At 47.0% G+C, this 27,547-nt stretch overlaps 1 protein-coding gene across 1 annotated transcript in view; it reads right to left on the bottom strand.

The window, feature by feature from the left end:
• CUBN (cubilin) overlaps window positions 1-27,547 on the bottom strand; it is a 258,671-nt gene that overhangs the window by 54,804 nt on the left and 176,320 nt on the right. Inside the window, exons 35-45 of the mRNA XM_066584717.1 lie at window positions 26,872-27,067; window positions 24,475-24,672; window positions 23,511-23,657; window positions 20,726-20,916; window positions 20,479-20,650; window positions 20,079-20,253; window positions 18,119-18,297; window positions 17,222-17,431; window positions 5,790-5,930; window positions 3,775-3,956; window positions 2,630-2,801 (exon numbers count right to left, since the gene is read on the bottom strand). Coding sequence (XP_066440814.1) covers window positions 2,630-2,801; window positions 3,775-3,956; window positions 5,790-5,930; window positions 17,222-17,431; window positions 18,119-18,297; window positions 20,079-20,253; window positions 20,479-20,650; window positions 20,726-20,916; window positions 23,511-23,657; window positions 24,475-24,672; window positions 26,872-27,067 — 1,963 coding nt within the window. The remainder of the gene's footprint in view (window positions 1-2,629; window positions 2,802-3,774; window positions 3,957-5,789; window positions 5,931-17,221; window positions 17,432-18,118; window positions 18,298-20,078; window positions 20,254-20,478; window positions 20,651-20,725; window positions 20,917-23,510; window positions 23,658-24,474; window positions 24,673-26,871; window positions 27,068-27,547) is intronic.

Here is a 27,547-nt window from a genome sequence, read left to right on the forward strand (position 1 = left end):
ATGTAACTGTGACTCCTGTGTTGTTCTGCACACTCCTGGCTAAAAGAGTCCCAGGCAGAGGATAGAGGGTGCTGTAGGAGTGTGAGGGGGCAAGTGAATTTATTATTTCATTTCCAGGGCATAGTAAGGCCCTATAAATGGCTCAGGGGGCAGAGAGGGGCCTATAAATGACTAATGGGGCCCACTGTGGCTGTCACCCAAGGGCCTATGTAAACCTGGAGTCGTCCTTGCTGAGAATGGCATGATCGAGGAAACCATCCAGTGAATGGAGATCCTGGCATGCAGCTCTTAGATGGGCAGTTTGCTGTGTGACTGCTTCCCCATCGGACCCCTGACAGACTCAGAGGGGATTACATAGAAGCATTTATGCCAGAATTCTGATGTAAAGACGTTGCATATTTTTGCACAAGTCCCACTTTCAGTTTTTTATGCCACAGTGGTCAGGGCTTGATGGAAGGTGTGTGGCCACCCGCGGCCTGTCACACCCACTATAATTAACAGTTACCAGTGGGGAACCACAGAGGGCAGTATTAGAGGAGTCACAACAAGGGGACAATATTGGAGGGGGCCACTGTTACTAGTAGGGTACCACAGGGGGCAGTATTACAGGGGATAGTAGTTGAGTACCACAGGGGGCAGTATTGGAGGGGTCACTGTTGCTAGTGGGGTACCACAGGGGGCAGTATTGGAGGGGTCACCGTTCCAATAGTGGTACCACAGGGGGCAGTATTGGAGGGGTCACTGTTACTAGTGGGGTACCACAGGGGGCAGTACTGGAAGGGTCACTGTTACCAGTGGGGTACCACAGGGGGCAGTATTGGAGGAGTCACTGTTACTACTGGGGTACCACAGGGGGCAATATTGGAAGAAGTCACCGTTACTATTGTGGTACCACAGGGGGCAGTATTGGAGGGGTCCCCATTACTAGTGGGGTACCACAGGGGGCAGTATTGGAGGGGTCACTGTTACTAGTGGGGTACCACAGGGGGTAGTATTGGAGGGGTCACCGTTACTATTGTGGTACCACAGGGGGCAGTATTGGAGGGGTCCCCATTACTAGTGGGGTACCACAGGGGGCAGTATTGGAGGGGTCACTGTTACTAGTGGGGTACCACAGGGGGTAGTATTGGAGGGGTCACCGTTACTATTGTGGTACCACAGGGGGCAGTATTGGAGGGGTCCCCATTACTAGTGGGGTACCACAGGGGGCAGTATTGGAGGGGTCACTGTTACTAGTGGGGTACCACAGGGGGCAGTATTGGAGGGGTCACTGTTACTAGTGGGGTACCACAGGGTTAGTATTGGAGGGGTCACTGTTACTAGTGGGGTACCACAGGGGGCAGTATTGGAGGGGTCACTGTTACTAGTGGGGTACCACAGGGGGCAGTATTGGAGGGGTCACTGTTACTAGTGGGGTACCACAGGGGGTAGTATTGGAGGGGTCACTGTTACTAGTGGGGTACCACAGGGGTCAGTATTGGAGGGGGTCATCATTATTAGTGGGGTACCACAGGGGTCAGTATTGGAGGGGTCATCATTATTAGTGGGGTACCACAGGGGGCAGAATTGGGCCCTATTCTTTCTTTTTTTTTTTATTAACAATCTTTTGGAGGGTTGTGCAGTAAAATATCAATATTTGCAGATGATACAAAACTATGTAAAGTAATTAGCACAAGAGAGGACAGAATACGGGTACATATAGATCTGTATACGGGTACATATAGATCTGTATACGGGCACATATAGATCTGTATACGGGTACATATAGATCTGTATATGGGTACATATAGATCTGTATACGGGCACATATAGATCTGTATACGGGCACATATAGATCTGTATACGGGTACATATAGATCTGTATACGGGTACATATAGATCTGTATACAGGCACATATAGATCTGTATACGGGCACATATAGATCTGTATACGGGTACATATAGATCTGTATACGGGTACATATAGATCTGTATACGGGCACATATAGATCGGTATATGGGTATATATAGATCTGTATATGGGTACATATAGATCTGTATACGGGTACATATAGATCTGGATACGGATACATATAGATCTGGATAAGTTGGGGGAAGAAAAGTGGTAAATAAGGTGTAACTGATAAATGTAAGGTTCTGCACACGGGCAGAGGAAATCCATGGCACCGTCACACACTAAAGAAACCACTGGGGACACCGACATGGAAGGACTTGGGGGTTTTAGTTAACTGTAGGCTTAACTGGAGCAACCAGTGTCAGGCAGCTGCTGCCAAAGCATATAGGATCATGGGGGCATCAGAAGAGGTCTAGGGGCGCATGATGGGAACATTGTTCTTCCTCTTTACAAGTCACTGGTCAGACCACACATGGAATATTGGGGACAGTTTTGGGCACCGGCACTCAAGAAGAACATATCAGAGCTTGAGCGGGTACAAAGGCGGGCAACTAAAATTAGGAAATTTGACTCCTACCTCATTGGGTTTTTTTTTGCCTTCCTCTGAATGAACATTGGGGGAGGTGTGGGGGTTAATAGGCTGAACTGGATGGACGGAGGTCTTTTTGCATCCTCACACATTACAGTGTGTGCTACAGACTCCTACCTGCACCAGGTACACAACTATATTATTACCTGCATCTTCCATGGAAGTAAATGTCGCCCGGAATCCTCGGCTGGACACGGAGCCGTCAGTGATGAATAATACTCTCATGGTGTTCCCCGAAGAGCTGATCGTTACCCCTGGGGCTACGGTACCACAAAGTTTTTCCAAAAGGGGCGACTGACTTCGGTAACCATTGTAAACCTGGGATCACAGTAAAGAAGAGAAGTGGCAGCAGTGTGGCCGGTACAAGCATGGAGCGCAAAGAATAAAGCAATGAACCATAGCAGAGCCAAACGGGAGCCGTTCCTTTATGGCAGGTCCGCCGCTCAACTGGCAAATCTTCCCCCTTACTTCACAACTGTGTGGGGGGAAAGGAAAAGCCAACCCTCATGAGCGCCACACAATGGTCACAGGACAGATGCCACTTCGCAGCAATAAACAGATTACGTAATCGCCAAGTACAAGCTCTCGGCCATCTCCGCCGCTCCCACTGAAATGAATGGAGTAACAGTGGTGTGTACGCGTGTACGCCGCTCCAGTCATTCAGGACTCCGTTCTTGGGATTGGTAGGGTACCCAGTTGTTGGACCCCACCAATCATGATCCCTTATCCTGTCAATAGGGGATAACTTTATAACTTTGCCCAACTCCATGGATGCACAAAAAGAAGCACACAGAAGACATATTTGCAAAAGTGAAAAATCTGCAGTGGATCCACTTGATGAGGCCATAGCCTAAAGGGCATAGTCCCATGAAAACGAGTAATCCTCTATGGGATAGCAGATAGCTTGCTGATCCCTGAGACGCCCACCGATCTCAAGAACAGGGGTCCAGAGTGTCCCGCAATCAAGACAACACATGGGCACCAGTCAGTGCCGAAGCTAGAGGGGTCACAGGAGTCACAACTGACCCGGCCACTAGGCAATAAGCACCGCAATTCCACCATGCTTGATCATAGCCTTAAGGTTTGTGTCTATTCACGTATGTTCCCTGTATGAATCTACCGTATACAGTGGTCCCTTGACTTGTGATGGCCTCAGGCTACGATACTATGAAGTTAGGATGCCTCTCCCAGGCTACTGTAACTGTAATGTGTATTCAGCATACAAGAGAACGGCCATCCTTGGCCTGCGGCGTGTACAACTGGCGGGATGATGGTTTTCCGCAGGACTTACAGCCACGTAGTCGTTATTGCAGTCCTGGTGATCTTGCAGGTGTAGGTCCTTTATTGTCAGCGTCACACGCTTGCCTTCTGGTACCGTTATTCTCCATTCACAAACGCGATCATGAGGGTATAGGTTGGGATAATTTGGGGAACTTAGTGTCTCGGTGACTCCGTTAATGTCCCCTCCGCACGCTGTAAGAGAGACAATCCTGTATATACAATGTTACTACATGATGAGATACCCGCATCCACAGTAACATCGTCCCGCCTTCTAGGGTAATTGGGGTTTATGTACTAATCGCTGTGACGCCTGCACTCTCTGGATCGCTGCCGGTTCTGGCAGTCTGCAGTTGTATCTATGCCATTACATTCGGAGATGGGAAACCGCCTTTAACCACTTCATGACCGCATCACGTAAAAATGTGTCATTTAGTCACAAAGGGTTATGGCGTGGGCTGAGCAGCAGGGCCCGCTCCATGCCCGGCAGCTACAAGCTACTTTTGACAGCTGACAGCTCCTGGCAACTGCCGTGACCAGAGTTAAAGGGCTCATTCACATCTGTGTCGGAGGTTCTGTTCAGAGCCTTCATCGCTGATTTTCGCTAGAAAGCGGGACAAAGTAGCGCAGAATGCTACGCTATTTCAACCTGTAAATTCTGGCAAAATTTCGAATTGCTGGCCGGGAATCGAATGGTCCCACATTATGGTGAATGGGGGTCGGTTCGCTACCAGCATCTGTTTTCCAACTCCCTGAACGGAACATGAAAACTGAGCTCCCGAATGCTGATGAGAACGAGTCCTTGGTTCCAACTGCTATGACTAACTATTTAGATGCCGCAGTCAAAACTGACCACATTTATTTAAACAGCAGCCGGAGGGAAGGTCCTATTTCCAGGATGCAATCACAGAATGTCGGTTGGTTAGTATGGCACAGTTTGCATGGATGCCTATTAAGTCTTACCTGTGGCAGAGCTTAATAGGCAACACTGAAAAAAAGGTTTCAAACAATTTTTAAAATGGAAAAAGGGTTTCTTTTGAATTTTTATATATATTTTTTTCTTTTACTATATTTCATATGAAAAGTATAAATCATGAAAAAAGCACATATTTGGGATCTCAGTGTTCATAAAATTCCGAACTATTACGATATCGCACTATTAATCCCACGCGGTAAACACCATAAAAGTACAGCGTGCCATTATAACTATTTTTTGGTTACTCAATCTTCCAAAATAATTGAAAAATGGAACAAAAAGTGATCAAATAGATATATCTACCCTGAAATGGTATTAATATAAACCACAGTTCGCCCGTAGAAACGAGCGCTCACAACGCCCAATCAACGAAGAAATAAAACATTTCTGGGCCTCAGAATACGGCGACACAAAAATGTTTGTTTAACTAAATATAAAAAAATACAACTCGTCCCACAAACACAAGCCCTAAGGGCTAATTAATGCCCACGGACGGATTTATGCTGTGTTCCCCACTGCGTAAATCCGCGGCAGAATAACAAAGCTCTTAGATTCTATTGAACATAATAGCTCAGTCCTCACATGCGGGATTCTGCCGCGGATTTATGCCACAGGGAAAAAAATTACGCCATGCTCTATTTTACTGCGTTTGTCCTTGGCGGAGGTCTCTCTCTTAATATAGTATTAATGGAGACCGCGGAAAAACGCGATCGCAGCGGGAACTTTTCTGTTTATCCCCGCGGGATTACTGTGGTGTAAAAGCGCAGGCGTATCCCGCTCCGTCTGTGAGCACGAGCCCTTATACAGATTTGTAAATGGAAACATAAAAATGTTATGGCTCTTGTAGGGATGAAAAATGGAAATATAAAGAAAGAAATATGTCCTGAAAGGGTTAAGGAATATGTGGCCCTAAACCTTAAACAGTATGGGCTTTACATGTCCCCTACTGACCTCAGTCTGCTATGGATATTAGTTGCCCACAGCATGCCCCCTCCAGATGAGCCAGGCTCAGATCAGCACTTACAGGAGCGGCATTACCCCAGACGTCTCACCTTCTGCACTGGCTTCATAGTGGAGTCGGAATCCCCGGGCGTTCACAGAGTCATCGCTGACAAATCTCACATAGGCGAAGCTATCCGAGGTCCTCAGCTCATCTGCAGCCGTGTTGTTGCAGAACATTCCCAATAGTTTCCCTGTAGAAGGAAAATATCTTGTTTATTCACTGGTTTATGGAAACATCTATGTACAGGAGTCCCTCAGGGGTTGTATATGTGCCTAAAAACTAATATTCACCTCCATATGGAGTTTGTATGGAGATAAGCAGCAAGAAGGGGCCTGGCACTACCTCAACCTGCTTGGAGATAAGCAGAATCAGAGGGACCTGGCACTGGCTCTACCTGTCTGAAAAATAGCAGCACCAGAGGGGCCTTGCACTGGCTAGTCCTGCCTGGAGATAAGCAGCATCAAAGGCACCTGGCACTGGCTCACCTTGCCTGGGAATCAGCAGCACCAGAGGTGCCTGGCACTAGCTCAGCCTGCCTGTAGATAAGCAGCAGCAGAGGGCCTGGCACTAACTCACCATTCCTGGAGATAAGCAGCACCAGAGGTGCCTGGCAGTAGCTTAGCCTGCCTATAGATAAGCAGCAGCAGAGGGCCTGGTTCTAGCTCACCATTCCTGGAGATAAGCAGCATTAGAGGGCCTGGCATTAGCTCCCCTTCCTGGAGATAAGCAGCATTAGAGGTCCTGGCACTAGCTCACCTTTTCTGGAGATAAGCAGCACTAGATCTCACAGGTTGCAATATACATTGTCCCAGTGAAGAGCTAACACCCCCCAATAACCAGTAGAATAACCCAAGCTCAGTGTCCTTAGTCTTAAGGCCTGTGTTGATATACACCATTTGGTCTCTGTCTGTTTCCTGCGAGTGATATCCCTTTAAATGGAATCTGCTGTGGCTATATAAACACAACAGGCCGGTACCCCAGGTCAGTCCCTATGAGTGTGCGAACGCACTGCCTAGATGAAGGTCGGCCTCACTGACAGTTGGTCACTTGCACTGCTGTCCTGTGTAAATGATCCCCAGCAGCTTTGTCCAGTTCCGTACTGGTTTTATTAGTAGATCACTCGCAGCCGCTGTAATTCCTGCAGCTTGGAGCCTCCGAACAGTCACACAGTTTGCTCCGGGCAGCGTCCTAAACTGCTTTCTCTGTCCTGGTGGCTAAGCCTCTCCTGGAGCTCTGCACCGCTCTCTGCCTCCGGGCAGCATTCAGACTCTGCAGGCCTCAATGACCCTGGTCTCTCTCAGGCTGGGTTTCCACGAGACCGGAATCCCGCGGAAATCTCCACAGCGGGACCAAACGGAAATTCTGCGATATTCCCACAACAGAACGGCTGCTGCAAAACCCGCGCCATTTTGTGTGGGTTTGAAGCAACTATTCCGCCTGTATTCCACTGAGGAAATCTCTCCCCATAGAGAAGAGCCGGCAGCGGAAACGGAGACACAACTGACGTGCCACGGATTTGAGTTCCGCATGTCAGTTTCCTCATGGCTGCTCCGCAGCGGACTGTCGGCACTGGGTGAATGGGATTTTTGCCAATCTCGTCCACTTTGCTGCTTCGTCTCAGGTTTAATAATGCAGGAAAGTGATAAGGGCCAATGGGGGCTGTAAAGAAATTAATAAATGTCGCTAATCAAAAAGGAGTTAATATATTTTACTTAGTAATCTATTTGAATCAAGAAGGTTGACTACTGCAAATATTCTATTCTGCTCTGAAGGACTCATGACTATTGAGTAATAGGCCAAACGTCTGATCTAAGTGGAATCAGGAAGTTCTAAGGCCAGATGTCTCGGAAGACATGGCCTAACCGCAAAGAAGTTGTCAGCTATTTCTCTATATTTACTAATGTACTAGTCTAAAAGTCATGTGAAATCAGCTATTTCTTGAATGTCATATATCAAGCCTAAATGTCAAAGTTTATTGAATGATTATGTCATTGTAAGATATAGAAGTCATGTGTTTTTATCAGATGAATGTATGTATCATGAGGTTACTCCTTGTATTACCAGAGGTCGCATCCCTGCGTGGGCGATCTTCTATATAAACTGAGACTATGCCAATAAAGACTTAGAGTTCATTGTTTTACCATATACCATGTGTACTTTGACTCTCAAGGAGCGCTCCTCCTGCTTAGGTCAATTCGGAACCGACAACATAACTGATCAGTCTGTTTGAACAAATTAACCCTCGACAGTTCTTGGCGCCCAACTAAGGGGGCGGGGCTTACCTTTACGGGACATCGCAACCAGTAGACTGAAACAAACTCCTGGCCCGTTGACGTGGATACTGGATTCGGAGACCCCAGACTAAAAACACCGGTGTACAGGTAAGAGCTTATCTTACTATTATACAGTCTGGATTCTTTTGATCTGTGTGTCTCTAACGGACTAGAGGTATGTTGTTGCCTGTTTCCTATATTTTCTGCCCCGTCCATATTTTAGAGTGAATAAGTTCATTTAACTGTCCTAGACGGAAGAACTCACTCATTGGGACTTAAAGAGTCATGTTGTCTGTATTGGAGATTGAAATAATTGTCATTATTATAGTCTCATTTCTGGCAGTCATATTCTTACTCTGGATCTGTTATAATATTACTAAAAGTTCCCTAAGAGGTGAAGTCTGGTCTCCCCTGAATCCTAGTGTTTGAAGTTGACCACGTATTAGTTCTGTAAATCTATTCCGGGACAGGGAACTGTGTGTGCCCAGATAGTCTCAGTGATTATCTTAGTTTACTGTGTGAAATATACGTCCTGTATACTTAGTGAAGAATAGTCGGAAGTGGTCAAGATGGGTTCTGAACAATCTAAGATATATCAGACTCCTATTGAGATAATTAAAGATAGAGAAGGGGAGGACATTTGCAGACAAGCCTATAAAGTTTACAAACGTATAGGCCTTAAGAAGGCGGGAACATTCAATTATGAATTTTGGTCACAATATGAGGATAAGCATAGAAAGGAAATAAGAAAAAAGGGTTTGGAAAAAGGCATGAAGGCTATTCTGGACTGCTCTAAAACAGCAGAAGACGAACACTGGGACTCCGAGTCCCGAGGCGAGGGCATTTTAGTTTATTGTCCTATGCCCCGGCCACCAATAGACGTTCCCATGGAAACCCCTACGGTTCCATTAGTCTCTCCTGTCGTCCCGGCCGTTCCACCAATGTCTCCAAATAATCCCTTTAATTCTCTGTATCCCAATTTGCCACCCTTGCCTCCTACGTATCCACAGGCTACTGCCCAGATGGATACACCTCCCTACAGCCCTCAATCAGGATCCCCAGGCCCTGAAGTAAATAGAGGTCCGGCTTGGGACTGTCCACGTTGTGGTCAACAGAATGCCTGTTTTAAAGAAATCTGTACGGTATGTGGGACTCCACGTCGCAGGGATCAGTGTAGACAACCGATTCCCTTGTTCCCAGTTACAACCTCCACTACCCATTATAGAGAACCAAACAGACCAAGTCCACCATTGGGCACGGTCAGACAAGAGGACACTGACAGACCATCGTCTTCTAATGACAGACCTACGGACGCACATAGACCAACTCCCGGGTCTACAGTCACTACATGGCGACCCTGGAGCGCCACAGACCAGATGGCACTGTGTCAGCAACTGCCCGATCCCCAGACAGAGCCAGCAGCTTTCCATAGAAAGTTGGAAGTCATACAGAAAAACTACTCTGCCACTTGGACAGATATGGAATGTCTTATGAATGTAAAATGTCCTCTGGGCCTTTACAATAGTATTGCTCAATTTTGTGGTCTTGAAGATCGCCCAGATGACCCCCAGACATTACTTAGTGGTACTCAATATGTTGACAAGGTTAAAGCCTGGTTTAAGGACAAAGCCCAAGAGAGACGTACAGCCCTAACCCAGTGTAGACAGAACAAGGGCGAGTCTATTGAATGTTACTTTGGCCGTTTAGAGGAAGTTGGCAGAGATCTGGGTTTATATGATTGTCCAAAAGCAATACGTAATGCTGCTTTTTGTGAAGCCTTTATGCAAGGAATAGATAAGCGCCTGTCTGAACGCGTTAAAGCATGTACCCCCGATTGGCGACAGGCCAAACCGCGTGATCTATATAAGAAAGCTGTAGGATTTGTCATGGATACAGAAGACCACGCAAAGAGTGTTATGATTAAACATTACACCATGGAGGGGGACACAGTCCGACTTAATGACCCCAGGCGGGAGACCCGTAAGTGTTATAACTGCGGGAAGACTGGACACTTGGCCCGTAATTGTAGAGCCCCTAAACGCCCTAGACAGAACATGTCAGACGAAAGGGGGCAACAGGGAAGTACGGCCAATACCACATCATCCCGCCCACAGGGAAACAACGGGTATACCAATTACCAATGAAGGTCTGGCACTCCTTCCCCCGTGTCCCTTATAGTTACTGACGCACGTGGGCCACAAATTTTTCAGCCTCTAAAAATCCAGGGGAAGGAGGTGCCCTTTTTAATTGACACAGGGGCTACTAAATCATGTGTCAGTACCTCACAAGTCAACGACCTTAGTATTCCCCTCTCAGACTCCATAGCCATAGCCGTTGGAGTGTCCGGTGAACCAACACCCATGCGTGAGACCGAGCCCATAGAAGTCTCTTTTCAAGGGTCACGAGTCCTCACTCGCTTCCTGGTGTCAGCCGCTGGGGATTGCATCATGGGAACCGATGTGATGGGACCCCTGGGGTGCTGTATTCAGCTCCATCCTTCCGGTGAGGCTCATGTCAGTACCTCTGCGGCCGACCACCAAGTATTCTGTCTCATGGCAGCAGACTTGGTCACTCCGCCTCCTTCTTGTACTGTATATGTGTTGACCCCAGAAGATACACAGGTTCTCTCAGCAGTGCCAGAGACCCTTTGGGCAAAAGGGAAGACAGACTTGGGCCATCTCCACGTACCCCCAGTCATGGTATATCTCAAAGATGGGGAAAAAGCCCCCATGATTCGCCAGTATCCCCTAGCCATGGCACAGGAAGACGCAATAGCCTCCACTATTACAGAGTTATGTGCCTTGAATGCTTTAAAACCTTGCGTCTCACCCGCTAACACGCCACTCTTCCCGGTTAAAAAGAAAGGGAAGAAAGGTGAACCTGATACCTACCGGATGGTTCACGATCTAAGAGAAATCAATAAGGTGACCATCCTAGAAACACCTCTGGTCCCCAATCCCTACACTCTGTTGTCCACCATACCTTCCGGAACCTGTTGGTACACCTTGGTCGATCTCGCCAATGCATTTATGTCCATCCCGCTCCACCCCGATTGCCAGTACCTGTTTGCCTTCACGTTCCGAGGAAAACAGTACTGCTGGACTGTCCTACCACAAGGGGCACAAAACAGCCCAAATCAATTCACCCGATGTATGAGGCTTGTACTTGATGCATGGATGGTCCCACCAGGTGTGGCCCTGCTTCAGTATGTTGATGATCTCCTACTGTGTGCACCGGACAGACCTACCTGCGTTGCGGCCTCACTCAGCCTCCTTTGTTTTCTTGCAGACAGTGGGTGTAAAGCCAGTAAAGACAAATTACAGTTTTGCAAATCTCATGTTGTGTTTCTTGGTCACTGCCTAGGTCCTGGTACAAAACACCTCACGCCAGAACGTAGCAAGGTGGTGGAGGACATGCCACTCCCTACCTCCCATGCTCAGTTGCGGACATTTCTGGGGTTAGTTTCATATTGTCGGCCGTGGATTCGCTCTGCCTCCATGACCATGCAGCCTCTGTACGACTGCCTGAGTTCTAAGCCATTTGCTTTGTCTCCGGAAGCCGAGTCAGCTTTTCACCAGCTGAAAATACAGATTACCAGTGCTCCAGCACTGGGTCTGCCTGACTATGATAAACCCTTCCAGATGTTCGTGACTGAGATAGCGGGACATGCTACTGCCGTCCTCACACAAGAGCATGGTGACAAAAAGCGCCCTGTAGCATACTACAGTGCACATCTTGATGCAGTAGCCAGGGGTTCACCCTCCTGTGTAAGAGCAGTTCTGGCTGTACAAGCACTACTTGAGAAAGCTTCTGAGGTGGTCCTAGACTACCCTCTTGTGGTCCTCACGCCCCATGACGTACATGGAATTCTGACACAGGTGAGCCGTAAACATCTGTCTCTTGCTAGACAGGTTAAAATGGAACTTGCAGTACACTCTTCATCCAATGTCTCATTTCAACGTTGCACAACTTTGAATCCGGCCACCTTACTGCCATTAGGTGACACTGATTCAAAAGGGGGAGTAAGCACAGGGGATCAACTTTTTGTCAATTCCTTAGGCGAAGAGGAAGCTTTTGACACCGAGCACCAGCATGACTGTGCTGCTCTGATGGAGCAGGAGACAGCCGGATTTGCTCATGTCACAGATAAGCCTCTCCTGAACCCCCACCTTGAAATGTTTGTGGATGGATCACGATACCAGAATGAGATGGGCAGATTTGTGACAGGGTTTGCTGTAGTATCAATGAATGAAGTACTGATAGGCCGCGCCATGCCCCCACATATGTCAGCACAGGAAGCGGAGCTGTGCGCTCTGACCGAGGCCTGCAAGTTAGCCCGGGGAGTCACTGCTAATATCTACACGGACTCCAGGTACGCGTTTGGCGTTGCGCATGACTATGGGCCGATTTGGCGCGCGCGGAGCTTCCTAACAGCTCAAGGCAGACCGATAAAGAATGGTGAGGCAGTAAGTAGTTTAATGTCAGCTATCATGCTCCCGAAGCAGGTAGCCATAATAAAGGTAAAGGCACACACCCAAGGGGACTCCTTGGAAAGCAGAGGCAACGAGAAGGCAGACGGAGCAGCTAAGGCTGCAGCCCTGCTGGACTGGAGGGCACCCGTGTGCAGAGTTCAGACCAGGTCCTGCCCAGCAGAGGAGGATCCTGATCCCCCTGCCAAGGACCAGACCCTCTCTGTCCCACCACAGAAGGAGGTGGACCTACTCCCCTCAGGGCAAGAGCAGGAGCGCTGGGCAAGTGCAGGGGCAGTAAAAGGAAATGAAGGTTGGATGATGGGTTCCCGTATGTGTTTACCTGCGGCTGCCTATCCTAGCATGGCCCTTTTGGCTCATGGAAAGGTGCACGCTTCTCGTAATGCCATGGTAGCCCTGGTGGAGAAAATGTGGTACGCTCCGGGATTTGACAGGATGGCAAAGGCATACGTCAAGGCTTGTGAAATCTGTGCACTACACAACCCCGGTCAAGTAGTAAAGACCCCTCGGAAGTGCACTCCGCGACCTTTGTACCCCTTCCAGAGACTACAGATAGATTACATCCAGCTGCCCAGGTCAGGAAGGTATGAGTATGTCCTGGTATGCATTGACCTCTTTTCTGGGTGGGCTGAGGCCTACCCGGTCACGAAGGCCACTGCCCAGGCCACTGCAAAAAAAACTTGTGTCAGAGTTAGTGTGCAGATTTGGGGTACCAGAGACCATTGAGAGCGACCGTGGTACTCACTTCACTGGTGAGGTAATGAAGGAAGTCATGTCCGCCTTAGGAGTAGAGCAGGCCTTTCACACCCCCTATCATCCACAGAGCTCCGGAAAAGTAGAAAGACTCAATGGCACCCTCAAACTTAAGATACAGAAAGCCATGGTTGAAACAGGAAAACCTTGGCCCGAGTGCCTACCTCTGGCCCTCTACTCAGTACGAACCACACCAAATAGGAAAACAGGACTGTCTCCTTATGAGATTCTCTTTGGCTCCGTGCCCAGGTTAGGACTGTATCACCCCCAAGCTCTATCCCTGGGTCATGATAAAGTTACTTCCTTTGTGCAGGACTTATGCCAAAAGCTAAAAATAACACACGACCTAGTCTTCTCTTCTATTCCAGACCCTGATAGTTTGGAAGGATCCCACTCTCTGAATCCCGGAGATTGGGTGGTGGTAAAGAGACACGTCAGAAAGACTTTGGAACCTCGCTTTGACGGACCATACCAAGTGCTGTTAACCACTCCCACCTCGGTCAAGCTAGAAGGCAAACCCACTTGGATCCATGCCTCACACTGCAAGAAAGTTCCAACGCCTCAGCACCACGAGGGGGGTGGAGAGTAAGCCCAACCCAGGGTGGGGGAGGAGGATGGCAACCTGGACACCAGCATTGATAGTCTGGATAGGTGTATTATTTACCCTTTGTTTTCTTGGACTACTCTCTTTTCGGGACAATTCCTCATCAACTGTCAATGTAAGAAGAAGATGGACTGTTTGGGCGGAAGGACACCCCAACATGTGGGAATACTTTGCAAAAGACGTACTGAATATTTCCCACATGTGCATGCCCAACCTGCGGAGTGGGGAAGATATTTTACGGACTTGCTTACTGTCTATCCCCACTCCAATAAAGACACTTCGCGATATATATTCAATAGTGCATAATGATAGTGATGTAGAGGAGAGCAATGTTATTCAGGAAAATACCTTTCTTAATGTATATGAATATTGTCCGCACTGTGATGCGGTCGAACATACACTTTGGTCTAATATGACTCGTTTCCGGGTCAGGAATGTCGCTCCGGCTGAGGTATGCTATAACTTCACGTGTAATAAAGAACATATGGGAGGCTGTGCGCAGAGAACCAGGGTGACTAGTGATTCCCAGAGACTATGTAATCGCACAGTCCAGCAATGTAGAAAGGTACACACTCCTATGCTTTGTAACCACACAGTCCGAAGCCCCAGCCATTTTAGGCACGTCAAATTACCATTAGGCTGGGTCCTGTCCTGCGGTAACCTGACTTACACATATATCCCAGCTAACCTGACCGGAGGTCCCTGCTCCTTAGCTAGATTAAGTATACTAATGTACCAAAAACCTAGCATCCCACAACTCACCAACAGACAAAAGAGGGAGGTAGAAGGACTGGATAGCAACTGTGAAGGACCACCCACTCTACTTAGCTACTCAGAACATACGGCACTGGCAGTCAGTATTGTGGGTGTTCCCGGGTTGGCACAATATAACACAAGAGTAATCAATGGATTAGCATGCGATATGGTAAAGGGCCTGAATGCGACATCACAGGCCTTGGACCTCCTCTTACTAGACATACAAGGAGTCAGGAAAGCAGCTTTACAAAATAGAGCCGCCATAGATTACCTGTTGCTCGCAGTAAACCACGGATGTGAGGAATTTGAGGGGATGTGTTGTTTCAACCTCTCTGATCACTCAGAATCCATTCACCAAAAGATCAATACCTTGGGAAAAATAGCTACTAGCATAAAACAGGATAAAGACCAGGGATGGTTTAATTTTCTTAACCCTGCAAATTGGTTTTCTGGTCTGGGAGGATGGTTCATGGGAATCCTACAAAGTATATTACAGATAATTGTCATGCTGTTGTGTATATATATAATAATCAAAGTCATAATCTCTTGTGTGAGCAAATGTACGGCAAAAGCCTTTACAGCCCCTGTGTAGGCCGACCCCTGCTGGATGAAGGCAGAACATACGGCGGTTCCTTCCAGTCTTGTCACTAGGTAGTGTAGGGTCAGGGTAACGCGACCTGGACGTGTTCACCACTAGGACTATCTCCAGGAGGGACATTGGTGTGGGTGAAGATTAGGGAATCCCCTGCCGTGCGTACCTATGCACGCTACTAGTATTGTAACATCATACTAGAGACACCTTATATGGGCTAGTCGACCAATAAGACCTACCTCGACTATGACTTTTCAAAATAGAACTGGACCCTGTGTGTGACTTCCTGATGTCCAAAATGGGGGAATGATAAGGGCCAATGGGGGCTGTAAAGAAATTAATAAATGTCGCTAATCAAAAAGGAGTTAATATATTTTACTTAGTAATCTATTTGAATCAAGAAGGTTGACTACTGCAAATATTCTATTCTGCTCTGAAGGACTCATGACTATTGAGTAATAGGCCAAACGTCTGATCTAAGTGGAATCAGGAAGTTCTAAGGCCAGATGTCTCGGAAGACATGGCCTAACCGCAAAGAAGTTGTCAGCTATTTCTCTATATTTACTAATGTACTAGTCTAAAAGTCATGTGAAATCAGCTATTTCTTGAATGTCATATATCAAGCCTAAATGTCAAAGTTTATTGAATGATTATGTCATTGTAAGATATAGAAGTCATGTGTTTTTATCAGATGAATGTATGTATCATGAGGTTACTCCTTGTATTACCAGAGGTCGCATCCCTGCGTGGGCGATCTTCTATATAAACTGAGACTATGCCAATAAAGACTTAGAGTTCATTGTTTTACCATATACCATGTGTACTTTGACTCTCAAGGAGCGCTCCTCCTGCTTAGGTCAATTCGGAACCGACAACATAACTGATCAGTCTGTTTGAACAAATTAACCCTCGACAAAAGTCTGCACAGAAATTCCACGGCAATGCCGCCCCGTGTGACAGCGGCCTCAGAGAGCCCCTCACTGCCGCTCACGCTCCCTCCACTCACTGGGGCTTATTTACTGATACCATCTAAAGGGTAGACAGTGCAAACTGAGAGCAGACAGCCTTAACATGTCCAGATCTATCACTGGATGACACATTTCTGTTGGTCTAAGCTAAAACCCCCTAAGAGTTGGTTTAGTTTAAGCCAAAAATTGCACCAAAATGTTGGTGCAATTTGGCACAATTTAAGCCACGCCCCTTATTGGATGAGTTGGAAAAGCCGTCCGAAAGTTTCTAAAAACACATAATAAATGTGGCGCACGCATGTAAGACAGAAAACTGCCCGATTTTGAATAGTAAATAAGCCCCATTGTGCGATGCAGTTACTAAAGGTGCATTTAGGCGTAATGAGTATCGATAAAAAAAAATCGTTAAAACGAACTGAAGTGAATAATAATGGTTTAATCCTGAGCCAACGGCTGAACGAGAATCGCGCACTTTATATTCATCGTTCAGTGTCAGCCGGCATAAGAATCATCATTGGCGCGTTCACTTCCTGTTGTCTTTAAACAATCCCCGCAGGAATGTGAATGAGATGTGAATGATTATCAATGATGAATTTACCCGTCTAAACCGGCGGCACGAGAGCGGACGACTGCGAATGAGTTAGCGCCGATGTCACTCGTTCGCTCATTTAGACGAGGATCAGCCCGTCTAAAAGGACCATAAGTCTCTTATCTCTTTCAGAGCTGCCACTGACTTGGGACCGCGATGGGGCCTGTATTAACCCCCCGTGGATAGCCCCTCCTGGAGATCAGCAGCACCGGATGTCCCGGCTCACTCCGCCTCCAGAGACATTAAAGAAAGTTTACAGATTTACTCTTTGTGTAATGAAAATGTTTTGTAACTTTCTATGAAACTTTGTGCTTCATTTTTTAACATTAGGACTTGCTGTCATTGAATGCAAACATTCTCCACCGCTGGGTAGTCGCTCAGTCCCACAATACATCTCCTCCACTTGACAAGGTTAGTGTTTGAGTATTCGCGCCAGAATATAAGATGTGAACTAACCCGATGCGTTATATTCACGGATTTCCACAAAGTCACGTAAACAATCAGATGAATTCTGAAGATCCAGAAACTCAAATCTTATGGTGAGATAATGTCCGGTGGGGCCAGTGAAGAGCCATTCACACCTAGAGGAGTCTGGGTAATTCTGTGTGGGGTATCCCGGACTCTGGATAATGCCGCTCTGCCCAAAGTGTGTTCCTCCACAAGTAGCTGCAGATACATAAAGTGTACAAGTTACCAGATTATATAGTCAGAAGAATAAAGTATTTGCCCCCGGCCGGATGTGGCGCTCTCGCTCCACTGTGGCTGTGGTGTTTGGAGAAACCAAGGATTTTGGGAATTTTTTTTTAATATAGACGGTTACATTAAAATTATAAGAAAAATCACAAAAAATGGATTGCAAAATGTGTTGAATGGGTATATCAGGACATCTCTAACTTTTACTATTGATGACTGACAGGCCAAGGCCCGGGTTGGGATTGCAGGCGCAGTTCCTGTTGAATTCAATGGTCAGTGATTTCTGCTTCCACCGCTGACCATGGCAACAGCGACACCAGGAATCAGCTGACTGGCAGGGATCTGAGTGCTGGGGCCTTGACAATCCTCTCTTGGTGACCAGTCAGTCATCATTAGCCAAACTTAAAAATCTACTGAAATACCCATTGAACATAAAAACCTGAGTTATACAAGAGGTCATTTTCTGACGACACATTCCCTTTAAGTCCCACCCCCTTGACTTAAGCCACGCCCTCTGTCATTCCCAGGCAAGAATGTTAAAGACAGTAGATGTAAGACTCAATCATGGTGGTCCAGCATCCGGCACCTCTGAGGTTGTTACAGTTCCCGGACTGTATATATGCAGCCCCCCCCATCTGTGGTCAATAAGTGTGACCTTACCGATAGAGTAGTTGGCATTGAACCCTGCGCCGGCTGCGCTGCCATCTGTTCTAAACCTCATGTACATTGCAGTGCCCAATGACTTATAGGTGATCGGCAAGGTGTTCCCGCACAATTTAGCAAGGAGTCTACTGTTAGAATTGGCGCCATCTCTTAATTCCAGGTAACTGTTGCTGCAACTGATAGGAAAGAAGACACGTCCGTTACATCAGGGTCCACAGAGCCAGGGCTTCATGATAAAAGGCGATGAAACTAATGACTCCATTCTAATCGGACTGCTATGCCTTATGGTGAACGGCCCTTCAGAATAGTCCTTGTATCAGCGGCCGTCCAACTTCTGTATCCTCCATTGGAAATATTCAAGGCTACATAATATAGCAACAGACCACCAAAAAGTATGTAGGATACATATTGGACAGCGCTTCACGAAGACCCAGGATCATATAGACATCCACAAATAGCACAAATGGAGAACTGTGACCTACCTGGTGCCAGGTGGGCTTCAGGCTAGAATACCCCACCTGAACCTAGAAGTCCAGGATAGCCTGAATAATACCTGGTGTTCCTCCAATCCCATCTATATCCCAGCAAACCAGGAGATCCATCAGAAGGCATATCCCCACCCGTACAAGATATGCTTGATAAAGGCCCGGGTGAGGGCAGAAACGCGTTGCATGTATGAATTAATGAGTGTTAAGGACTCCATCTGGTGAACGCTATCCCTCTATTTAAAGAGCGCGGAGGACTTTTTTTCTTATTATACCGGAAAGTATGTGACCAGGGTCCCTGGGAATCAGTAGCTCCTGGGGTCGGCCCTAGATGTTCACACGAGATCTGGAATATGTATGGAATACTGCACTGTGCCTGCCGTAAAAACAAATCCCAAGAAACAACGGCGCAATTCTGGGGTTTTTCGATTTCAGCCTACTTAATTTTTTTTCAAAGTTTTACATTATTTGGTATATTAAATTGTACCATTAAAAAGATGCAACTTGCCCTGCAAAAAAACCCCCAAGCCTGTGTGACTATGTGGCCAGAAAAATAAAGTTATGGATCCTGAAAGGCAGGAATGAAGATAACAAAAAAGGAAAAACAAAAAATGTCAGGAGTTCGAGGGTTAAGGAGCACAAGTTTATGTGTTATTTTAAAGGTAGCAACTCCTCTTATATAATAGCTGCTGGCGAGTGCAGGTCCTCCGGCCAGCAGCCCTCGGCTGTAATGCCAACCCTCTGTGAAGCTGCAGGGCGCCGCCTGAGGCTCGACTTGCCTCATGGTAGATAAGTTCCTGACAAGGAGCAAGAAAATAGTGCTGCTCACAGATGGGCATCTGCAGTTTGGCTTCTTCCAGGAGATCCACTTGGAAATTGTAGGACAAAGTATACTAGCCATGGGGGATGGGTGGTTCATGGTGACCAAGAATGAGGGGAAGGGATTATCAAAGTTTTTTCAAAAAAAGGAACTGGATCAAAAAATTTGTCAGGGCTTAGACTGAAATACATCAAATAACAAAGCCGACCCTACGTTCCTTGGCCAGGAAATGGAGAAGGTCAAGACGATCCATTAAAAAGGGGTTTTCCAGGATTAAACTATTGATGACTGATCCTCAGCACAGGTCATCGATAGTTGATCGGCCGGGTCTGCTACTCGTGATCCCCGACGATCAGCTGATTGAAGTCCCAGCGTCACTTCAGTCCATACTTAGCACAGCTTTGTACAATGTATAGCAGCCGTGCCTGGTATTGCAGCTCAGTAATGAATGGGTGGAGATGCATGGTCTTATAAACACGGGTGGGCACGGACATGCTCTCAGCTCTCCAGTATGATAGGCCGATCCCTTCTCCTGGTGCCTGGAGTTTTCACACCTCCTACGTGTATTAAGTAGTATTAAAGAGACTGTAAACAGTATATTGACTCAATATCATAAAGAAGTATATAAAAAGTATTGGAAAATTCACAGTACTTGTTTGAAGGCTGAATGTAAAATGGATCTTGGAAGTCAATCTGCACGGCTTCACCATTTGGCACGATGATGGTCCACACGCAGTCTGAATTTCGAGGATAAGCACTGGGATAATTCGGCGATGTAACAAAACTATTGGGATCGGAGTCTGAGACATATACGGTCCCTCCACAAGCTGGAAAGAAGCGCAACATGGATAAATGATCTTCACACTAAACATGGATGACAGCACATAGGATCATAGATTGTCTCTATTCTTTCCATTTTTGTCCCCTCTGGTCTCTCTTACTATAAACCCATCATGAGGGTCTCTTAAAGCGATATGCACAGCAATCCTAATAAATCCTGATGGACCCCAATGACTTATAACAAGGTCCATCGATGAGCCATTTACACATACCTAGACTTTTTGCCTCATATCTCAGTTTAAACCCCTTCCCTTCATTGCTGGCGTCGGTGATAAATCGGACAAAGAGTTGGTTGTCGGTGGTGTGCATGCTGGATGGAGCATTCCTCCCACAGAATTTTCCGTTCCCAAGCGGAGGGGATCCCTCGTCGGGACCATTTTTCATCTGGTGGAATAATCTCCATTAGTTCTATATTCGGATGTTTATTCTTTTCCTACTGGGGATGAATGTTCCCGTTACCTCCAGGTAGTCTCCACCGCTGCAGGAACCGTCATTATTTAGGACTTCAAATATTTGTTCAAAATGGACCAAAATGGTGAAGCCAGCGGTGACCGCCACGTGCCACGTGCAGTTCTGATTGGGAATGTAGCTTCCGGGGTAATTCTGTGACGTTATCATTCCTCTGTTTGCATGTAAATATCCTCCACAGCCTGGGGAAGAAGAAGGAACATATATTGTAGAGGAGGCAGTAAGAGGGAGAGGTGGAGATAAAAAGGCATGTGATATAATAGCGTGTGGCCTGCGTGATCCAGAATTATGGTGGCATGCAGGTTGCTAAGAGGGGAAGATGGAAGCGCTGAGTCTAGCAGATTCCAGCAGTTAGGGTTACACATCTGTGCTCAGTCAAGCTGTCTAGCAAGAAGTCAATGCTGATCGTGTACCGAAGCCGGTGGAGACTAATGCAATTCTTTCTCTTAGTCGGACAGTCAAGTGAATCGGTTGAGTAAAATGCACCTACAGTAGTAGAGTAAGGGTCCCAAAGCCGCCGGCCAAACTTATGAGTTGAACAGTGAACGGTTTCTGCTGTATGGCAAAAGCCAAGCTCAGTAAACTTTCTACATGTTATGATCCGCAGCCGCAGCTTACCTCATCTTTCCCTTCTGGTGGCCACGGCACACCTTCTCTCCAGCTCCTCAGCCATCTCTGGTCTCCTCCTTGCCTCTTTCTGCTCTCATTCACCGTCTCCCTATGGAAGGTGCCTAAGCTTTCGGACTTTTTGGCCTAGCTGTAGGTGCTGTTTGTTTCTGCTGACTTTCCGGTTTCTGACTCTGGCTATTCCTGACTTCTCCACACTCTCTGCTCCTGACTGCAGCTTGTTGTATTACCTATTCTCCTGTCTGCTATCTGCCCTGACTCCTGGCCTGTTTGTACCATGCTGAAACTACTCTGTGTGCCCTGACCTTTGGCTTGTCCCAAGTATTGCAGTTACGCTGTCAGCCTTAACCCAGAGTGCTCTGACTACGACTCTGTTCACACTCTCCAGGACTGTGCCCTGGTCTATTGTAGTACCAGCTGATGCATTACTAAGACCACTTCCAGTGCAACAGCTTGGGGACTTGAGGCCCAGATCCCAACTGGCGGGGTGAAGACCGGGGTTCCTTGCGTATCACCTCTGGGTTTGGCCAAGAGCCAAAACAGTGTGTAGCACAGCGGTTGCACATTCACTGATCCTGACATTATGTTACCTTAAGAATATGTTACATCTTCCTGATGGTTCTAGTTACTTTGTGACCCTGGCCTGACTCTCCTTAGAATGCCATAGAGACAATCTCAAGTGCCAAGGGGATTTGGGAGAAATGAACCCATTTCTCAAAAAGTGAAGTGTGGGGAAGAGAGTTTTTAATTTTTGCATTGTAATCCTCTGTCCTCCATGTATATGATGTACACAGAAGAGAAGGGTCCCCATAGCAAATATCAAAATGACCCCCTATTGTGCTGCTGGTTTTGTTATAGGGAAGAGAAGGTCCTCTGCTCTCTTTTTGTGAACATGGGCCAATTCTTCGTCTTTGCCAACAATGCAGTTGCTCTATAAAGAAGAGTCCTAAACAGTAGGGTAGGTTGGGATAGGAAAGAGTAACCTCCTCTCCCCAAGGCTCCTATAGCAGCTGCACGTAGTACACGTCTCATGGTCTGTGGTTTATATAAAAGATAAACTGGCATGTTTGGGATTGTGTCAAGAGATATTAGAGGTTATGATTTGGTTTTGCACCTTTGAAGTCCACAAGGTGCAAGCAAACCACATTTCTGTAGTGCAGCTTGTACACTATACTAGGGTGGGATTCATATATGCCATTCTTTGCAGGATATTGCAAATACTTCATACACATTATGAAACAATGAGGTTTCTTGCTACATCTAAAGTTCAGTGATAATTGTGTCCTGAAGACCCCTCCCCAAATATATACATTTTGATTAATATCTGTTAGCTTATGGCACAGCCTCAATCAGATAGGTCCTTACAGTAATACTATACCTGGAGAGCAGAGAACCTCCATCATGGGTCTAGACCTACAATATGCACTCAAGATCTGTAGGAACCTGCTTTATTCTGCACTAATTAAAACAGTCTTTTAGCGATGGGAGGAGTGCAGAGCTAAGATGGATGCAATCACCCCCCGAATGTACAGATGTGTCCTTCCTGACCTTTCCTCTTGGCTGGGCATGCTCAGATACGTATGTGCCTCAAATCAAGATAATTCTGCAGTACTCTGTCGTGAGATCTTTGTCCTGTAGGAATCTATTGTGGCCCGAAGGGTCTCTTTAATGAAATTTGAGTTAATGGGGTTGTCCAGGAATGCCTCAAAATAGTCACTGTCCATAAAGCCTGCAGAAAATTGTCCTAGGATGGAAGAAGTCATTGGTGGACTGGGGAAGGGGCGGAGCCTAATGTTACACTAGTACCTCCTGTAAAAAAAACGACCATTTCTATCAGTTTACGTTTCTCTCTGTTTACATCTTCCCTTCTGCTCATTTCAAAACTGAGATGTTAAACATACAACAAAAATGGAACCAAATGGAAACTTTCCCCTTCAGTTCCGTCACTGCCCCTTTTTATCAGATGGAACAGAAGCGAAATAAGAGCAGAACTAAAGCTCAGAAAGTTCCACTGAAATCAATGGGAAGTAAAACACAACCGGTTTTTCTTCCATTTTGCTGCTCTATTGACAGAAAAGCAGAACTGAAGACAAGGCTGAGATGTGAGGAGCCCTTAAACTCTGTAGGATAAAGTCAGAGAAAACTTTACTTTTGTGATAAGATGCATTGAATCCTCTCCCAGAAACACTTCCATCAGAGGCAAAATACAAGAACATGGCATCTCCCGACGATCGAATCGGTCCAGGAACCTCCCGGCCACAGAGGGTGGCAAGCTCGGGGGCGGCGCTGTTGTCTCCTTGATGACAGAAAAAATAATAGAATATGTTATTAATATTATAAAGATCCATTACTAAGTATAATAGTTGACAGAGACGGTAGTAGACAGCTCTGTCTGTACTGCAGTGGACGGGGTTGGTATTGCAGGCGACACTCTCATTGAATTCAATGCAATACCAACCTGAGCAATTGCACTATGGACAGAGCTGTTAGCTTCCGCTCTAGCCACAATGACAGCACGTCTATTATCAGCTGAGTGGGGGGAGATCACAAGCAGCGGACCCTCGCCAATCAAACATTGATGACCTATCCTGGGGATCGGTCATCAATAATAAGTTCCCTACAAAGCGACCCTCTGGTTTCTGGACAAAATGCTATTCTGGGGCCGAAGGGTGGAGGAGATATATTATCTGTAGAGGATTGTTTTGACGGTTCCTCTATTCCGCCGATTCTGGTTGATGTTTTCAGGCAGTCAAGATGGCCACTACTATTTTTTAACCCCACTGTGCACTGCCAGTGATTGGCCAGTGTTGATCATGTGAGCAGTGGCAGCCAATCACAGAGCAGGTAGAATACATTGATAGTCCTAACACTACCGATGCACGGTGTGCCATTAGGTAGTCTATAGATGCTAACAGCCATCTTGGCTGCCTGAAAACGGAACCAGAAGTGGCAAAACTGAGAGACCGCCATGAAGATGAACTATGGGTAACATGTCCTCCTCACCCTCTGGTACTTGCACAGAATTTTGGCCCGAAACAGGAGGGTCGCCTTGATGGTGGACATTCACCACATTGTATACCTGTTCCACCCCTATAGAATAATCCCTCCCTTACCATCTCTGATGACGAGCGCGTCATAACCGCATGTCTCATGTTCTTCGATGTCCACCGTCAGGAGGTTCAGCTCCACCGTGGACGCAGGAGACCTGATCACCCAGCTGCACACAATCGACGAGGCGTAGGTATTCGGCCATCCAGGAGAGAAAAGGAATAACGGTGTTTCTCCGGTCTGTAAGAGTCCACCGCAGGCGCCTGTATGATAGCAAAGGGTTAAATGTCCAGACTGAACATACCGGCACTGCATCTAGTCTCCTTACTGGTGAGAGATGAAATAGCGCCCCCTACCACAAATTGGAAATGAAATAAAGTACAAGCATGAACTGCAGAGAGCGGCTGTTTCTGCACCCGAGGGAATATTTTCCCACGCAGAGAAAAAATAAGGATCTTCCCGCCGTCCAGGCGGAGAAACATTAAGGGCTTATTGTTTTATTCAAAACTGCATTAAGTACATCTAGTGGGAAGCAGGGGGCAAAGACTTAGCCCCACGGGCGGAAGAGCGTTCTGACCGCGCCAAGACGCTGCGTATATACACTGATATGGACGAGCCCTAAAAGACACGCCGCTACTGACGCCCGCAGGCCCCTCACACCTCACTGGTGGGGCGTAAACACGGTTGTAATGGCCGAAAGGAACCAATGATTCAATGGCTTTGTTTTCACAGATTCTCGTGCGTAAATGCTACACGCCAGAACAGATAGAACTCGCCTCATCCGTCCTGCACATAGTTAATACTACATGCCAGGTAGATGTGCAGGACCGACTTCCCAGTTTTTTTCTATACTTGCACGGAGTTTGACCAGTCCGGAAAAAAGACAATTCATGCGCCAATACGCTTTGTAGCAGAGAGCAAATTAGTGCATGCGCCCTTCTGTTCTTTCCCTGAGTCTTAGTGCAGTTCACCTGCATGGACTTTACCAAGATGTGGCAGATCCCTTCCGACTAGCAGTGTGTATCGCATCCGGTACATGTTCATTTATTCTCATAGATGGGATAGTAGAACCAATGTACTATACAATGCAGTACAAGTAATGCAGTACACCATATAAAGGGCGATATAGTATGTCATGTAGGATACTCATTCTTCTGCATTCAACGTGTCTTCGCAGCAATCCCACAACCCAACATTTCACTTGTACAAATCCACTGGACTTTGCCACGTTTTTCATTACGTATCATTCAATTCTCAAGGGGAAAGTACATTCCCAATAGAAGAACCTCCCGACCTCCTCCACGAAGAGCCCTCAACATTGGATCAGAGTACAAAATAGGCAATTATTTTTTAAAGTGGATACAATCTCCCCAAAATCCCCAGAGTGCTGTGCGGTAAAAGTGGGCTTATTGTAACAGCATCTATCTCTCCGTATGCATGAAGGAAACGGCATTCTATTCACATTCTGATCCCCCTCATGGATGATGCAGCCCGGACCCCTACTTATTCATCATGGGGTTTTTAGGAATGTCAGTTGTTTCCATTCATCATCATTCATGGAGGCCATTATCAGGTAATAGGATGCATACAGGATTCTGCAGCACATTGCCTATCTGTGGACTGCAGTCATAGACATCTGGGGCCAAATGGGAAAAAACCGTAACAAGGCCCCACCTACCATGTGCCAATACCGATGTTTTCTGTGACACAGGTACCTTAGGGCCCTTCAGATACCATTGCCCGCTATAACTGCTCTCCCTGAACTCCTATTGCCTTGCTGTGCCTACAGAATATTTAACCCCTTAAGGACGCAGCCCTTTTTTTACATTTTCATATTTTTCCCTAACACTACCGGCGCACTATGAGGATCAGCTAGTCTAAAGATCGCCTCAGAGATCATGGATGGCCAAAAACAGGACCCAGCGAATCAAACATACTGCAGGTATGAACACATGCAGGTTAGGCTGCTTTCACATCTGCGTTGGAACCTCTGTTCAGAGATGTAGTCGCAGATCCGGCACAAAATGCCAGAAGAAAGAGTCTTCATGTAAGCCGGGCAGCTGAGCGGAAACCAAACGGACCCCATTATAGTCAATTGGGTCCTTTGGTGCTATTCAATTCCCTCATAGGATGGAACCACTCGGCCAGGGGATTCCTCTAATGGAGCAGGAAAACAGAATCCCCAATGCAGATGTGAAAGCAGCCTAATGTAACCACTCTGGTCCCGAAACCGGAGGGTTACTTAAGCATCCAATATCTCACTCAAATTCCCCCCACCATGAAAACTCTAAGAGACGGCATTACAAGTACTGTGGAAAGTTACAGAAAAAATATCTAACTTGGCCGATTCATTGTTTCCCCTGATATCTGTTTTTTCCAGATCACAAACAATCTTTTTATATAAACTTTGGCCCAAAGTCGTCCAGATCAGTTAAATATGACTATTGTATATTTATTGGTACCTGGAGCTATGGTAGGCCGCGGCTCGGGGGATACGTTGACGGCAGTCCATTCCAGCAGAAACCCCCTCTGGCTGATACTGTTGTCACTTATGAACTGAATAGTCACTGCGCTACCGAAGGAGAAGAGGGTAGGAGGAGGGGCAACGCCGCAGTACCTGCCCATTAGATGGAACTGGGTGCCGGATCCATCAAATATCTGCAAAAAAAATAGTTATCCAAAACTGCATCACACACAATGAGATCTAATATAATTATACAAAAACATCTACCGCCCCAGCTAACAGCCTCAGGGCTATGTCCGGCATGGGACAATCCACAGGGCTATGTCCGGCATGGGAAGACCCACAGGGCTATGTCCGGCATGGGACGACCCACAGGGCTATGTCTGGCAAGGGACGACCCACAGGGCTATGTCCGGCATGGGATGACCCACAGGGCTATGTCCGGCATGGGCCGACCCACAGGGCTATGTCCGGCATGGGCCGACCCACAGGGCTATGTCCGGCATGGGCCGACCCACAGGGCTATGTCCGGCATGGGCCGACCCACAGGGCTATGTCCGGCATGGGCCGACCCACAGGGCTATGTCCGGCATGGGCCGACCCACAGGGCTATGTCCGGCATGGGCCGACCCACAGGGCTATGTCCGGCATGGGCCGACCCACAGGGCTATGTC

The sequence above is a fragment of the Eleutherodactylus coqui genome, chromosome 12, assembly GCF_035609145.1.
Source record: "Eleutherodactylus coqui strain aEleCoq1 chromosome 12, aEleCoq1.hap1, whole genome shotgun sequence".
In the NCBI taxonomy this organism is placed as follows: Eukaryota; Metazoa; Chordata; class Amphibia; order Anura; family Eleutherodactylidae; genus Eleutherodactylus; species Eleutherodactylus coqui.